Source organism: Protopterus annectens, chromosome 1.part0 (assembly GCF_019279795.1).
Source record: "Protopterus annectens isolate FY-2018-M chromosome 1.part0, PAN1.0, whole genome shotgun sequence".
In the NCBI taxonomy this organism is placed as follows: Eukaryota; Metazoa; Chordata; order Ceratodontiformes; family Protopteridae; genus Protopterus; species Protopterus annectens.
This window is the reverse complement of record NC_056725.1, coordinates 453,738,194-453,753,004: the sequence shown is the minus strand read 5'-3', so window position 1 is coordinate 453,753,004 and position 14,811 is coordinate 453,738,194. Positions and strand designations below refer to the sequence as shown.

Genomic DNA, 14,811 nt, shown 5'->3' with positions numbered 1-14,811 from the left:
GGAAACTAGAGCCTCTAACTGAAACGACCTAGACCACGGACAACCACAAGGATGACTAGGTCCTCTAATTTAAACGGGCCTAGCCCAGGAAACAAGAGACTAACACCACAGAAACAACAAAACACCAACAAATAGAAAAAACTACAACTGGACAGTAGGGAGAACAAGGTCCTCTGACTGAAAAACAGGCCTAGCCCGTGCAGACAAGGGGCGAATGGGATACCACAAGGCCAATGGAACCGGCTACACAACAAAAAGAAACAATACACACAAGGTAGCTATGAAAAAAGCTTTTTGGTCAACAATTTGTTTAAATTTAAAAGAAAAAATTATACTTAGCCACGACCAAGAGCGAGACCACGTCTGAGCGTAACGAGTGGCAAACGAGATCTGGGATGGGCGCATTGCAGTATGGGATTACCTCTTAGCCACGAGCCAATTGAAGACCAAGCTAGAGTATGGCTGAGTCGGAGCCGAGGTTCGGCTCCGAACCCAAGGGTAAGAATGTAGGTGAGATTGGACTGCATAACATCATCAATTACTTAAAAGAAAAAAAAATAGAAGAAGCACTTTTCTGAATTAAAGCCTGAGTCAAAGAATCACATCTGTACTCTGAGTGCCAAATGAGATTTTGTATAATACTGGTGAGAGGAGGAGATTATGGGTATGGTGAGGAGCCTGAGCTACGCACCCCAAGTCTAGAAAAAGCATTCAATGTTGGATCCAAAACACATAAGTTAAGGAATGGACAGAAAAGACGGATGAATTCTAAGAACAAAAGTGGAAGAAAAAATGATCTTACCAAATCTGTCCAAAATCATACCCCTCCTTGTCTTCTGGGGGAGGGATGGATGATGAACACAGGCTAAATCGCTCCATCTGGTGGTAGGAATCTTAGTGAAAAGCTGACTGTTAAACAAGTATAATCTAGCACAAGATATTTCTAAAAAAGCTGTTTTGCATTTCAGCTGAGATAGACTGTTACCATTCTAAGTTTATGACATTTATTATTAACATATTGTGAAGTTTATAGGCAGCTATCCAAGTCTGCAGGTTGTACTTCCCTATCCTAAGCATAATTTTCATTAAAAACAATTTTGTTCTACTGAGAACAATTGTATTACAAACAAATGGCAAAACATTTACTACCCCCCCCACCCCGAGTGCTTCTTAACCAGTGTGAGACCGTTGCATCTATTTTGCATGAAAAAGTGATCACTTGCTGACAAGTTCATTAATAAGCATCTGCTGGAAGTTTATTGGCCCATAGTTCTCAGTACCTCAGGAAAAAATGCTGATCTATGGAGCTGGTCAACTGTCATTCAACTCAATCCTGCATAACTTAACAGGGATATAAACTACAAAGGAAAACTGAAAACCACAGCTGATGTACGTTTTAAATTTTTAGAAAAAGCAGGAAATTTAATAATGCCTTGAGACTCAACAGCTCTACAATGCAATAAGCATTTTTACAAATGAAGTTTTGAGTCTTGAAATTTACAGGAGGTACTGCATGTAATCATAAAACATGTCTACAATCTAGGGTATGAGTAGAGATTCCCCCAATACAATTTTGAACACGTTTAGCCCTTCCACCTTCACAAAAATATAACTTGGAATGTTAGAGGACTTTCAAGATCTGTTCACACATCAGTTTACGGTCTCTCTTCTGAAGTTAAAACACACTGGTTGGCATTACCTTTAAAACTGAACACCTACAGCACATGGTTAAATTAATACTTAAAGTTACACTTTAAAAAAAAAATTATGGATTCCATTCACTTTTTAAATGTGCTGTGTAAGGTTTAAAATATGGATGTTGCAGCCTCATGGTGCTGTTGAGATGCAAAGTCCACAGTTCTGTACTCTTAGTCAATTTAATCAGCTTCTGTTACAGATTCTCCAAAGAAATTTGTCAAATTACTTCCATTTTCTCCAGTCAAAACATCTTCATAATCAGCAACTGGCTTTGGATTGAACTTGAAAACGGATGGTAAATTCTTGATGTGCACCTCTTTCCGGAATTGTTCCCCCAAGGGTTTCTTTAAAAGGAAGGGAAAAAGTATGAAAAAAGCAAAACAAATGCAGAAACATTAAAAAAATACAAAAGCTGCAATAATTTAGGTGCTTTTAAGACTGATACAGAGACTGATAAACACAGTACCACAGTTCCATTACAAAATGCAATTAAAACATTACTGAAAATGTAAAATGAGAAAGAAGGGCTCTCGCTCAGATGCAACTCTAAATCTATGGCATCACCACAACATGTCTTTAGTTTCTGGAATACACCAACAGAGATTCTAACAACTTGTCAAAATAATCATTCCATTCTGGGGCATCTCTATAGAAACTGTCATATAAAGCTTAATAGTAAAATGCCACACAGAATGCTCAGTTAAAAAAACAGTTAAATCAATTTAGGTTCACTGTCTCTTCCATTCCAGCACTTTCATATGATCAGATGTACATTTCCCTATTCTTCGGAATCCTAAAACATTCCACAATACATTACTAGAACAAGCCTATACCCCAAGTAACCAGTTTTCCTGCAACTCAAAGAAAAAGTAAAGTGTAGGCAGCTGCAATGGTCACAAGTAGCATATAAAGGCATACTTACTTGACATACACGAAACTCATAATAGCGATATGGAGGAGCTGTTCAACAAAAAAAGGTAAAACAATACCCAAAACAGAGTATCCCTCATTCATAACCTTGTATATTAATAAAGTGCAACTGTGTAAAGAACCTACCTTAATAGTAGGATCAATGTTGCACTAACCATAACCATGAGGACTTCTGCCATAGAAGGTTTGCCCTTCCAAAACTCAGCACCCTTACCCTCCTGATTAGGCAGACACTTGCTTCCTTGGGACATCATGAAATTCCTAGTATAAAGGGGACTTCTACCCATGTTACCCTTTAATTCCTTCTTGACCATGGAGCTGCATGTATTATCTTCTTGTCCGACTACTGAGTCCACATGTAACATTACAGAAATACTTGTGATGGCTTGCCCTTCCAGGTTTACCTGCCAAGCATATATGAATACCCCATGGATCCTCAATCTAAGACACTGTAGTTAAACCAAATCTGAGAGGTCATGGGTGAGGGGAAGTGAACTGGTATCCACCCTCCTATGATGCCCAAATGAAACAGAGGACAAGGTGGGTGGGTAATATTACTGCAACAGTGATCCTGCTCGAACATAAAACTTTTATGCTAAGTTTTTTTTTTTTTTTTTTCAAATAAAGTACTCTGCTCTTTGCATGGTGCACTGCTGCAGCAGGCATAACCTCTCTCCTTATAGCTATGGTCACTGGACATTTGGCCAATTTCCAAATGCAGGCTGCAGAAGGCCTCTGAGGACAGCAGCAATAAAGCCTCCCCCCGCTTCTAGAGGTAACTGCTGAGTCTGTTACTGCTTCCAATGTGTATGCATCAAAAACCAAGTGCTCCCTGGATGGGTTGGGTACTCGCCTCTGAAGGCTACAGTCCTTGAAGAATAAGAATACTACCTTGTGTGTATTCAAGAGTTTTGCCTTGGGAAGAGAAGTACAAGGACATACAATGAGCCAGCCATATGAAAATTAACTCCTCAGATACAGACTTCTCTTCCTTATTAGCTGCAAAGGGCACATGAAGCTATGCTTTGGTTCTAGCTAAGTAGTATCTCATCTGGCATCTTCTATACAAGGAATGAAGAATTCTGTCACCTTCACTCCCTGGGTTACGAAAGAAAACAGACAACTGCAAAGACAGCTTTACGGATACCTCAGTGACCACCATAAGCATGAACATAGGGTTTCTCTGGAAGCTGACACAGTCTTGTGAATTTCAGAATGAAATCAGTGCCAGTAACTCTGATATTTTTTGATCTGATACAACTGCTAGCAGCAGAACTGCCTTAAAGTCAAACTAGACGGGTATAGCAGTAGGCTGATCCTCAAGGGTGCTTGGGTCAACATAACTCAAGTCTAAAGATAGTTACATTTTTATATTATGGGCTGCTTAACTGGTAGCAATTAAGCCAAAAGGGGATTACACAGGTAAGCAGACTGAAAATGTTTGACAGTTGTACCTTCACCGATACACAAGCCAAACAAGACATGTACAACTCAAAGGGTTATTACAGAATCAGCAAAATCAATGGCACTAGCACTAAAACTGCGGGTCCTAATTCCTCCTTTTTCATTGCAGGGGAAAATCGCTTCTGCTTAGCTAGGCAACCCTTCCTTGCAGCAAGCTTTTTCACTTCCCTTATGATGTCAAGCATATCTTCTTCCTGAAGTGCAGCAGTGTCAGATCATCCATGCTGTCAATCTGGTTGTCCACAGATTTAGGTATATCAAAGAACCCCTGAGCAGAGTCAAAATACACATGCAGAGGTACAGTAAACCATTTCTTCCTTGCAGTCTTCCCTAGAGGGAAGAACCAATGCTGCTTCGGCCAAAAAGTGCTAATAGGTGCATACTTGTGAGGAGGTACCGGAATAGAGGGTAAGCATACAGAAATAGTTGGGTAAACTGAAGGCAGCATCTATTGCCTAATATTCTATGTATGATGCTTTGGAGTAGAATTTTTTCAGTTGTCTGTTGTTCAGAAAAGGGAGAGAGTCTATTTTTAGTACAACCTCACCTGTTGATCAAAGTTTTAGAAATACAACCTGTTCAACATCCATTCACGGGGATCTGCTTCTGTTCTGCTCAGCTGATCCAGCAGGGATTTCTACTGGGGTAGGATGAAGGAGACGGCATCAAACTTTCAGTATCAGAATGCAAAGGAGATAAAGAATGAGTAACTTAGTGTTAAAATACCACATCCCCATGGCACTGACTTAGCTGTACGACTCAATGCTTCCAAATAGGCTTTAGGACCCTAGCACTCTCACTTCCGTTGCCTACTTTACTGATATGCCTATTCTTCCTGCTGTCCCATATGAATTGTGAGCTTACAAGGTCATATCTGGCACACTTGTTGTAAGAGTTTGGTTCTTAGGTGCTTGCTTGAAAGTTGTACCTTGATTCTTTTAAACCTGGACTCACCATGCAAACTCCTGCCTTATTAGATGGAACAATGGGAATAGTCACCATCAAGGACTGACGGTGCTGATATCAAACACCTTTAAGGTACCAGTGTAGCTTTCACATGTACAGTTTTGCTAAAGGAACCAGGAGAGATGGCAGATTCCATGTAACCCAAGATGGGAAGATATTCTCTCACAGATACAGTTATTTTTGAAATATACTGAGGAAATATTTTTCCAAGCTTACAATTTGTCTTCAAAAAGGCCCTCTGGTTGGCAAAATCCAGCAGGGTTCCAAAGAACAGCACTTCTCTGGATGTACTCGCAACGGATTTAGAGAAAGAGAGAGGCAGCAAGAGAGAGAGAGACTCTGAGGTTCTGCAAACAATTCAGGGTAAAACCAGCATGCCTTCACCATCCCTTCCTAGAGCTGGGTTTGTATCAATCATCCAGTTACAAGTAAATGTAAATGCCCCTTGTTCTGCAATAAACAGTGTAAAGACCCAAGGAGCAGTAGCTAAGTCAAATGGCAAAGAGGTAATCTGGTAATAACCCCACACCCAGCTTCAAACGTGAGAAATTCATTGTTGTTCCCTGCACATGGGTCTACAGAAGAAGCATCCTCAAGATTCAGGGTGATTAGAGGTCAAGGAAAGAGGAGGGGCAGGAAGCCATGTAGGGTTAAACATCCTGAATTATGTCATTTTTCGAGTACTTGTTCGGTCTTGAAATCTACAAGCAGCCTCCAGGGCAATCCTTCCTGGGCACCAGAAACACTTTTGCGTAAAGGACTGTCTCCTTCCCCCTTTGGCACTCTCTTGATTGCCTCTTGAAGGTATTTGACTTCTGGAACTGGTGGAAATCCCTGGAATTCTGGTACTGATAGGAAATGTATCCTTGACACCAAGAAGACCATCTTCAGAACCAATTTGTACTCTGCTTCTTCTCACTGTTTTGCAAATAAGTCCACTTGTCCTACCCCTTTGTTTAGCTTTAAGGGCAAAGGAATAAAGGGCTGAGCTGTTGTTTTGGGTGATGCAAGGGGGAGGAGGAAAAGCATAAAAAAAAGAAATCAAGACTGTCCCCTGTATTAGACTTGGTCTTGAGGGGATCACCATTTCCCTTTTGGATTTCCTTGCCACTTTTTCTTATGGGCACTCCTATTCCATTTCATTTGCTTGCTTTTTTCCTGACAACAATAGAACGCCAACTTTTTGATGGGTAATTTCTGTTGCATCTTGGTAATGGGGAATGACAGCTGTTTAACTGATTGTATGATTTCTCTTTTTCTTCCAGCTTTTCATTTACTTACCCAGTAGATCCATAGATCAAATACTCATCAATGATGGCATTAACATATCAACCTTTGTATGCTCAGACGGGCAAGTCTTCTAATGACTGACCATGTGACAGTGGCATTTCACAGTATTACAACTGTACTTGCTGGCATGCATATTACCCATGTGAGTAACTAGAAGGGTTAATTGTACAGCCTTTGCCTTTTGAATGTGGCAAGAGATTTCCCTTCTCTCATTCAGCTAGTTAAGGAACTTGGCCTAATATTGCATCATACCAATAAGACAGCTGAGAGAGATATTTGAAGAGTAATAGAGGCAAAAGCAGTAGAGCATGGAAAATGTTACAATACAAAAGAGAGGAAAAGTAAGAAAAGAGGATTAGTAATGGAGAAGTTAAAGAAACAGAAAGAATGCATGTACTCACCATAACGTTCCATGTGAGTTGTTCCATCTCGCCTTCGTTCTTCACTGATGGTTTCAGAGCCGATCCATTGGCTCCAATACAGCCATTTGCAAAGCTCAAGGTTTACCAGTAGCTTGAGACCAAGCCCCTTATCCCATTACGCACTGCTGGAATTACCTCAGATCTTGTTTGCTGCGTGTACTATATCCCATATAAGTGAACTACCCTCCCACAGAAAGGAAGAAGAATTGAACAACCAGGATGAGACCAGCCTCTAGGTCAACTACCAGCCAGGTGGGGGAAGGAGGGAGGGACGTAAGAATGAAGGTGAGATGGAACAACTCGCATGGAACGTTATGGTGAGTAAATAACTTCTTAATGTGAAGTTGTTCAATCTCGCCATTCATTCTTCACTGATGGGTAGCGTCCCTAGCACCCTCAATTTCGGATGGCTCACGGGAGTGCATTCTTCAGGACAGTGGACCCAAATGAAGCCCTGTCCCTGGAAACCTTATCAACTTTGTAATGAATGATAAAGGTATGAGGTTAAGACCAAGTGGCTGCAGCACAAATGTTATCAAGGGGCAATTTGGCTTGGAATGCAGAAGATGTAGAAACTGCTCTGGTAGAGTGAGCTTTAATCTTTTGTTGTAAGGGCATTTTAGCAGCTGAATAAACAAAAGTGATACAATCAGATAGCCATTTAGAAAGTGTTGTTTTAGCCACTGGTCTACCTTTTCTGACTTCAGAGAAAGACACAAAGAGCTGGTCTGATTTTCTAACATATTTTGTTCTGTCCAAATAATATCAAGAGCTGTCTGTGGATGTCAAGTTTGTACAGCATACACTCTAATTTATTGGAATGGTTAGGGAAGAAGACTGGCAACTCAATAACTTGGTTGAGACTAGATTCCGAACAAACTTTGGGCAAAAACAGAGGGGTTTGTCCTAAGAGATACTCTATCAGCATGAAAAATCAAATGAGGAGGGCTGACAGATAAAGCTTGAAGTTCTGACACTCTGCGGGCAGAAGTAATAGCCACCAGAAATATGGTTTTCCATGATAAAAATTTGAGATCACAAGATGATGCTGGTTCAACAGGGAAAGAATCATGCGAGACAGCATAAAGTTTAGATGCCAAGGAGAATAAGGAGTTTTCAATGGAGGCCTCATGTGAGTTCCTTTGAGAAAGGCCTTGGACAACTTGTGGGACTATGTTTAGCCCGTCAGCTCCGAAATGAAAGTTAGATATAGCAGCCAACTGGACCCGAACTGTTGCGGCTACTGCTCCTTTATTAAAGATCAGTCAAGAATTCCAATATGGATGTCAAGGGGGCTTGATAAGGATCAATGTTCTTGCTTAGAGGCCCATATAGAAAAATCTCTTCCACTTACTAAGATATACCCTTCTCGTGGACAGCTTAAGAGAAGACAAAAGGATCTACTTTGTCTCATTAGAAAGGTTAAGAAGCCTGGCTATGAGGGGAACTGCAGCAGCCAAGCTGTTGGCTTCAGTGACTGCAAGGAAGGATGGAGGTCTCCCGACGGATATGTCAGTAGGTCCGGAACTGGGTCCAGAATCCATGGATCCTCCAAGAGATGATGATGAAGAAATTGGAACCAAATCTGCCGAGGCCAATGAGGGGCTATAAGAATGATGGTCCTTCCCACCGACTTTGCTTTCTGCAGAAGTCTGGGTATCAACGGAATTGGAGGGAATGCATAGAGGAGACCCGGGAGCCAATCGTGTATGAGTGCATCTCTCGGGGATTCTCCCAGAGGAGGAATCGGGGCAAAGTAGCTTCTGCATTTCATGTTGACGTGACTGGAAAAAAAAAAAGAGTGCAGCAAGGCTGGCCCCATTTGCGGAAAATCCTGTCCGCAATCTCTTTCTTGAGGGACCACTCGTGAGGGAACAAGATTACCCTGCTCAGTTTGTCTGATATCACGCTGGATCTCCCCGGGATGTGCATTGCCAACAGAAAGCACTTGGAGGAGACAGCGCACTGCCAAACTCTGAGGGCTTCTCGGCAAAGGGGGGTAAGACTTGGTTCCGCCTTGCTTGTTAAAGTACCACATTACTGACACATTGTCTGTCTGAATTGCAATCGTCCCTAGAGGAAGAAAGTCCTGGAAGTACTGCAATGCCAGAAGTACTGCTCTTATCTTCAGAACATTGATATGCAGATGTGATGTGACTCTTGATCCGTCCATGTGCCTTGGGCAGTCTCTCCTTGAAAATGCCCCCCACCCACCCTATCAGGGAAGCGTTCATGGTCACAGTAGCTACTGGAGGGGGTAGTACAAAGGGGCGTCTCATGGTTACATGAAGAGACATCAACCACCACTGGAGATCTTTCTTGCAAGAGTTTGTAATTAAAATCATGTGATTCATTGGAAGCTCCTGATGAGACCACTGAGTGAACAGCAGCCACTGAAGAATACGCATATGCATCCTTGCTAATGGTACTGCCAAGATCGCTGCAGCCATCAAACCCAATGCTTTTAAAACTTCTGTGGCTGGTGCTCTGTCTTTCGATACCAATGAGCTGACATGCTGGCGAAGAAAAAAGACCCTCTCGATTGGTAGTTGTAGAGTGGTGGTTGAAGTGCAACTCTACCCCTATAAAGATGATATGCTGCGATGGTGACACGGCAGACTTTTCTGAGTTGACTGTAATGCCCAAGTGATTGCAGAGTGTCAGAGTGTATTCCCTTGCCTGAATCAGTTGATGCCTGGTGGTGGAGGTAAGGAGCCAATCGTCTAGGTACAGAAACACCTGGAATCCTAGACGCCTCAGGTGAGCCGTGACCACTGTCATGCATTTGGTAAACACTCTGAGGGCTGTAGTGAGACCAAAGGGCAGGGCTCGAAATTGATGATGATTGGCTCCCAGCCGAAAACGCAGATGATCTCTGGATGGCCTGGCCATTTTTATGTGGTAATACACATCCTTGAGATCTATCTAGCACATCCAATTGTCTCTCCCTAAAAAGGGAAGTATAGACTGTAGCGTGACCATCCGGAACTTCTCTTTCTTCACAAATTGGTTGAGTCTGCTGAGGTCCAAAATGGGTCTCCAGTCCCCTGTTTTCTTTGGAACCAAAAAGAATCTTGAGTAAGTTCTGGATCCTGTTTGGTCTGCTGGGACTGGCTGGATGACTCTTTTCTAGCAACTTGTGGACCTCTATAGCTGCATGTTCCCTGTAACTGGGTGGAACGTCCAGGATTCTCCTTGCGGGTGTGGGTGGAGTGCAGAACGGTATGAAATACCTTCTGGAAATAATACTTTGTACCCATCTGTCATTTGTTATATCTTGCCAGACGTCTGGGTACAAAGATAAGCAACCCCCGACTGCCTCCAGAGCAGGACAGTCAGGCCTCCTTTCCGGAAAGCTGATAGGGTTGACCAGAGAAGTGATCTCTGTCACCCTGGTGTTGTGGACCCCCTCTGCTGCGAGGGCGGCGTCTTTCATTATTACCCCCTCCTCTGCCCCTGGGGGGGGGGGGGTTCACCACGTCTGTCCTGAAAGGCTCCTTGGGCTTTTCGGAACCACATTTTTCCTCCCCTTTGGCCTTTGGGGGTAAGGCCAAGTAGGAGTGGAAAAACAGACTCTGATGGCAGAAACTTTCCCTCCTGTCTACACCTGGTCAAAGTTTTCTTCACTTTAGACCCACAAAGAGAGATGAGCCATCAAAAGGGGTGTTCACAAATGAAGACTTAAAAGGCTCCGCGAAGGATCACAAGCACATCCAGGAATGTCTTCTTAGAGCAATTCCTGTATGCGCTGCCCTACTCGTCCCATAAGCTGCATATGATAGGAGACGCATGGACGAGTTCAGAGTGGTGTTTAGTGTAGCAAGCTGGGCAGCAACTTTGTCAGAAGCCTCTGCAGCTACAGTACCCTGAAGAGAATCCCCCAACTCCTTAAGGAGATCTCTTTGCAGCCTGGTGAAATGGGTCAAATAGTTCAGGGATTGGAGAGTAAAAGTCACTGAACTAAACATGCATTTCCCATATCTATCCATGATCCTGGAGTCTCTGTTAGGAGGATGGATAGACAAGGAAGTCTCAGACATTTTCTTTCTGGTGGCCGCCGCCACCACCATGGCATCAACAGGAACTCCTTTGGACAAAGGATTTATCTACGGGGGCAGAAATAAACTTATTAGGCCTTCGAGGGACAGGCTCCATGGACTCCGTTGACTCCCACGCTCTCTGAGAGATCAGCTGCATGAGCTCATTGAAGGGCGGAGACATCCAAGAGGTGGAAGGTTGAGACCCGAAAGCCTTCAGGAGAACTAACTCGTCCTCAGTAGGGCTTTTAGACTGCCAATCACCCCTCTGCCTAAGGATCTCGAGCATCTCCGCAAAGGAGATATCCTCAAAAGGGGATCGTGGGGACCCTTCTGATTCATCCAAGTCAGTGTCAGATGTCAAAGACTACTGTGGGGAGTCCAAGTGTCTCCTCTTACACAATCTCTTCCTGGGGACCTCCTCAGTGGGAGCCTCTGGGGAGGTCTCGGGAGAGCATGGGGGTGCAATGTGGGGATACCTGAGGCTCAGGGTCTCTATGCTTAGCCTGGACGATGGAGACAGAAGTGGAATCAGGTGCCTTGGGGGAAGAAGAGGCCAGAGCTGGTTGTCAAGGATGTCTTTGGGGACAAGGCACTCCTCATAGCTTTAAAGGCATCATGGCTCTGATGAGGAGTCGACGGACCCGAAGGAACTGGCAGCTCCCTGCCGCACTGAGGCTGTGGGCTCCGAGATGGAGGAGCCGAGCTTATCCGAGACGAAGCCCTGAAAGGAAGAGCCGGCACCAAGTCATGGACCCGACAGGAAAGTATCAGCTCCTAGAGTCCCTGGTCGGCACCGAGGATGTCAGAGTAGATGGAACCGAGGACATCGGGGCAGGCTCCACGATCAACAGGTCGGCCTCCTCCGGGTGAGAAGGTCCGGTACAGCTCGGAGGAGAAGCAGTCAAATCTGGGGTGGTGGTCTTCGGTTCCAATGCTAGGGTCGGAGCCGAAAGCAATTTAGTAAGGCCTGGTGCCCGTAAGAGCTTCTGCACCAATCGGTCCATATCCAAATCCGAGAGGCTGACAGAAGACCTACAGGAGTGCACCGACTGTGCCGATTGAAGGAGTGGAGATGCAGGTCTCTCGGATACTGGCTCCAGAACTGTTGGCCGGCAACAAAATGAAAAGACACTCTGCTCCGAGAGCTGTGGAGCTGATGTCCCAGAATCTTCCACTTTATTTTAGACTTTTTAGACGCTTTAGATTCCTTGAAGTCTCCTGAAGACTTCGAGGAGTTGGAGGACTTGCTTCGGAAAAAGGACGCTTTAGCAAACTCCTATCAACAAGCTTCTTTTTCCTCTCCAATAAAACCCTGGAGGAAAAGGAGTGCTAAAAACATGCAGGTCTCCTGCAAATGTACAGCACCTAAGCAATATACGCACAGAACGTGGGCATCAGTCACAGACATCTTTTGCTCGCAGTCTGGACATTTCTTGAATCCAGACTTTGGGTGTTTGTCCTTGTCCTTAGACATATCCAAACAAATATCCCTTTAGGCTTAACACTAAAAACCAGCCTAATAGTGTCACACTCAGCAATTATAGCAAGAAGCACGCCTAGGCTCAAAGCACACAAAACCTAGAGAATGAGAAGTTATGTACCTACCATAACGTTCCATGTTAGTTGTCTTCTCTCGCCTTCTTTCTTGCTTGATGGGTTCGGAGCCGATCCTCGGCTCCGACTCGGCACTTTGCTAAGCTCGAGAGTCACTTTTACCAGCTCGAGGCAGCCCCATATCCCATGATGCAAGGCGGTAAGTACCCAGATCTCGTTTGTTATCTATAGGCAATAACACCTAGCATAAAAAACTTCCCAGAAGGAAAGAAAGGCAAAAAGCCTGAATGATGGGTAAGGCAGACCAGAACTGTCTGGTCTTAAGAAGCATTCTTCCATTTAGGGAGAAAAAGGTCTGTCCAGGCCAGGGGGCAGGAGGGAGGGTCGCAAGAAAGAAGGCGAGAGAAGAAAACTAACATGGAACGTTATGGTAGGTACATAACTTCTCAATGTTAAGTTGTCAATCTCGCCTTCATTCTTGCTTGATGGGACCGCGTCCCTAGCACCTCTATCCTGGGTGGCTCAATGGAACAGACTCTTGAAAACTGTAGAGCCAAAACTGGCCCTATCCCTGGAGGCCAAATCCAATTTGTAATGAGAAACAAAGGTATGAGGAGTGGCCCAAGTGGCTGCTGCACAAATAGTGTCTAATGGAAGTCTAGCCTGAAAAGCTGTGGAAGTGGCTAAGCTTCTGGTTGAATGCGCTTTAGGTTTCGAGCACAGCTGTTTTCCCCTGAGCTGATAGATTTCTGAGATGACGGAAAAAAGCCATCTAGATAAGGTCACTTTGGAGACAGGAAAGCCTTTCTTGTTATCAGCATAAGAAAGAAAGAGGTGATCGGATTTCCTGAATTGTTTTGTTCTGTCCAAATAATATCCGAGTTGGCGGTGAACATCAAGATAATGTAATTTTTGTTCCGATCTGTTTGAGTAATTAGGGAAAAATACAGGAAGGTCAATAGATTGGTTCAAATTATTTTTCGAAGCCACCTTAGGCAAAAAGGTTGGATTAGTTCTCAAGGATGCCCTGTCTTTGTGGAAGACCAAATAAGGGGGACGAACAGCGAGAGCATGAAGTTCTGACACTCTCCTTGCTGAGGTAATAGCAACAAGGAAGAGTGTTTTCCATGAAAGAAATTTCAGGGAACATGAAACAGCTGGCTCGAAGGGAGGAAGAATTAAGGATGTCAGCACTAGATTTAGGTCCCATTGAGGAGGACTCCTGACTGGAGGTTTCAGGAGAAAAATTCCTTTTAGAAAGGCTCTACAAAGCCTGTGGGACATAATGTTGTGATCTGCAAACCCGACATGAAAGTTCGAGATGGCAGCCAACTGAACTTTGACCGTGGAAGATGAAGAGCCCGCGTGAAAGATTCCCGCTAAGAAATCCAAAACTGCTTGAACAAGGGCAGTAAAAGGATATATATTTTTAGCTTTTGCCCAACAAGAGAAGCGTTTCCATTTGCTGGTATAAATCCTTCTAGTAGAGGATTTTAGGGAAGCCACTATGATATCCCTAACAGGATTAGAGATCATAGGAAGCCTGGCTAAGGAAGGAAGTGGAGCAACCACGCTGTGAGGTTGAGAGAAGGGATAGACCGATGCAGCTGACCTGATTGGTGAATTAGAAGGTCTGGTACTGGGTCCAGATGCCACGGCTGCACCAAAAGGTGACGATGGAGGAACGGGAACCAAATTTGTCGAGGCCAATAGGGGGCAATGAGTATCATTTTGGCTCTCAAAACGGTGGCTTTCTGGAGTACTTCTGGAATCAGCGGGAAGGGAGGAAAGGCATAAAGAAGTCCCTGGGGCCAAACCTGGGTTAGAGCGTCTCTGGGGGGATGGCCTGGCAGTGGGAAGAGAGAAAAGAAGTCCGGGCATTTGCTGTTTTGGGGAGTAGCAAAAAGATCGCAACATGGGCATTCTAGAAAAATCTCCTCCACTATACATTGTTTGAGAGACCACTCGTGAGGCATGAGAATAGCTCTGCTCAATCTGTCTGCTAGAATGTTGGTTTTCCCAGGGATATGCGTTGCTACCAGAAACCGATGAGAGGAGATCGCCCATTGCCAAAGTCTGAGACCTTATCGACACAAGGGGTAGGACTTGGTTCCGCCCTGTTTGTTGATATACCACACTACAGACATGTTGTCTGTGTGAACTGCAATTGTTCCCAAGGGAAGAAAGTCGTTGAGGGCTTGCAACGTTAAAAGCACTGCTCTCATCTCTAGGACATTTATGTGCAGGTGGTATTGAGCGGTTGCCACGTCCCATGAACCATCCTGCCCTGATAATGACCCCCACCCGATCAGGGAGGCGTCCGTAGTGACTGTGGCTACGGGGCGAGGGAAAATTTTTTCAAAGGGGTTTTTTTTCCCCCTTTTTTTGGGGGTTTTGGAAAATTAGAAGGGGGCCAAAAGGGGAAGAAGGGAAAATTTTTTTTTCCC

The 14,811-nt window shown here is 44.3% G+C and overlaps 1 protein-coding gene across 2 annotated transcripts in view; it reads right to left on the bottom strand.

Annotated features, from left to right (window-relative positions):
• Positions 1-990: 990 nt before the first annotated feature.
• XPO5 (exportin 5) overlaps positions 991-14,811 on the bottom strand; it is a 2,857,558-nt gene continuing 2,843,737 nt past the window's right edge. Inside the window, exon 31 of one of the 2 annotated variants that reach the window (XM_044060355.1) lies at positions 991-2,042. In XM_044060355.1, the coding sequence (XP_043916290.1) occupies positions 1,878-2,042 (165 nt within the window). In that variant the 3' untranslated portion in view covers positions 991-1,877. The remainder of the gene's footprint in view (positions 2,043-14,811) is intronic. The other variant, XM_044060360.1, reaches the window with a different exon arrangement.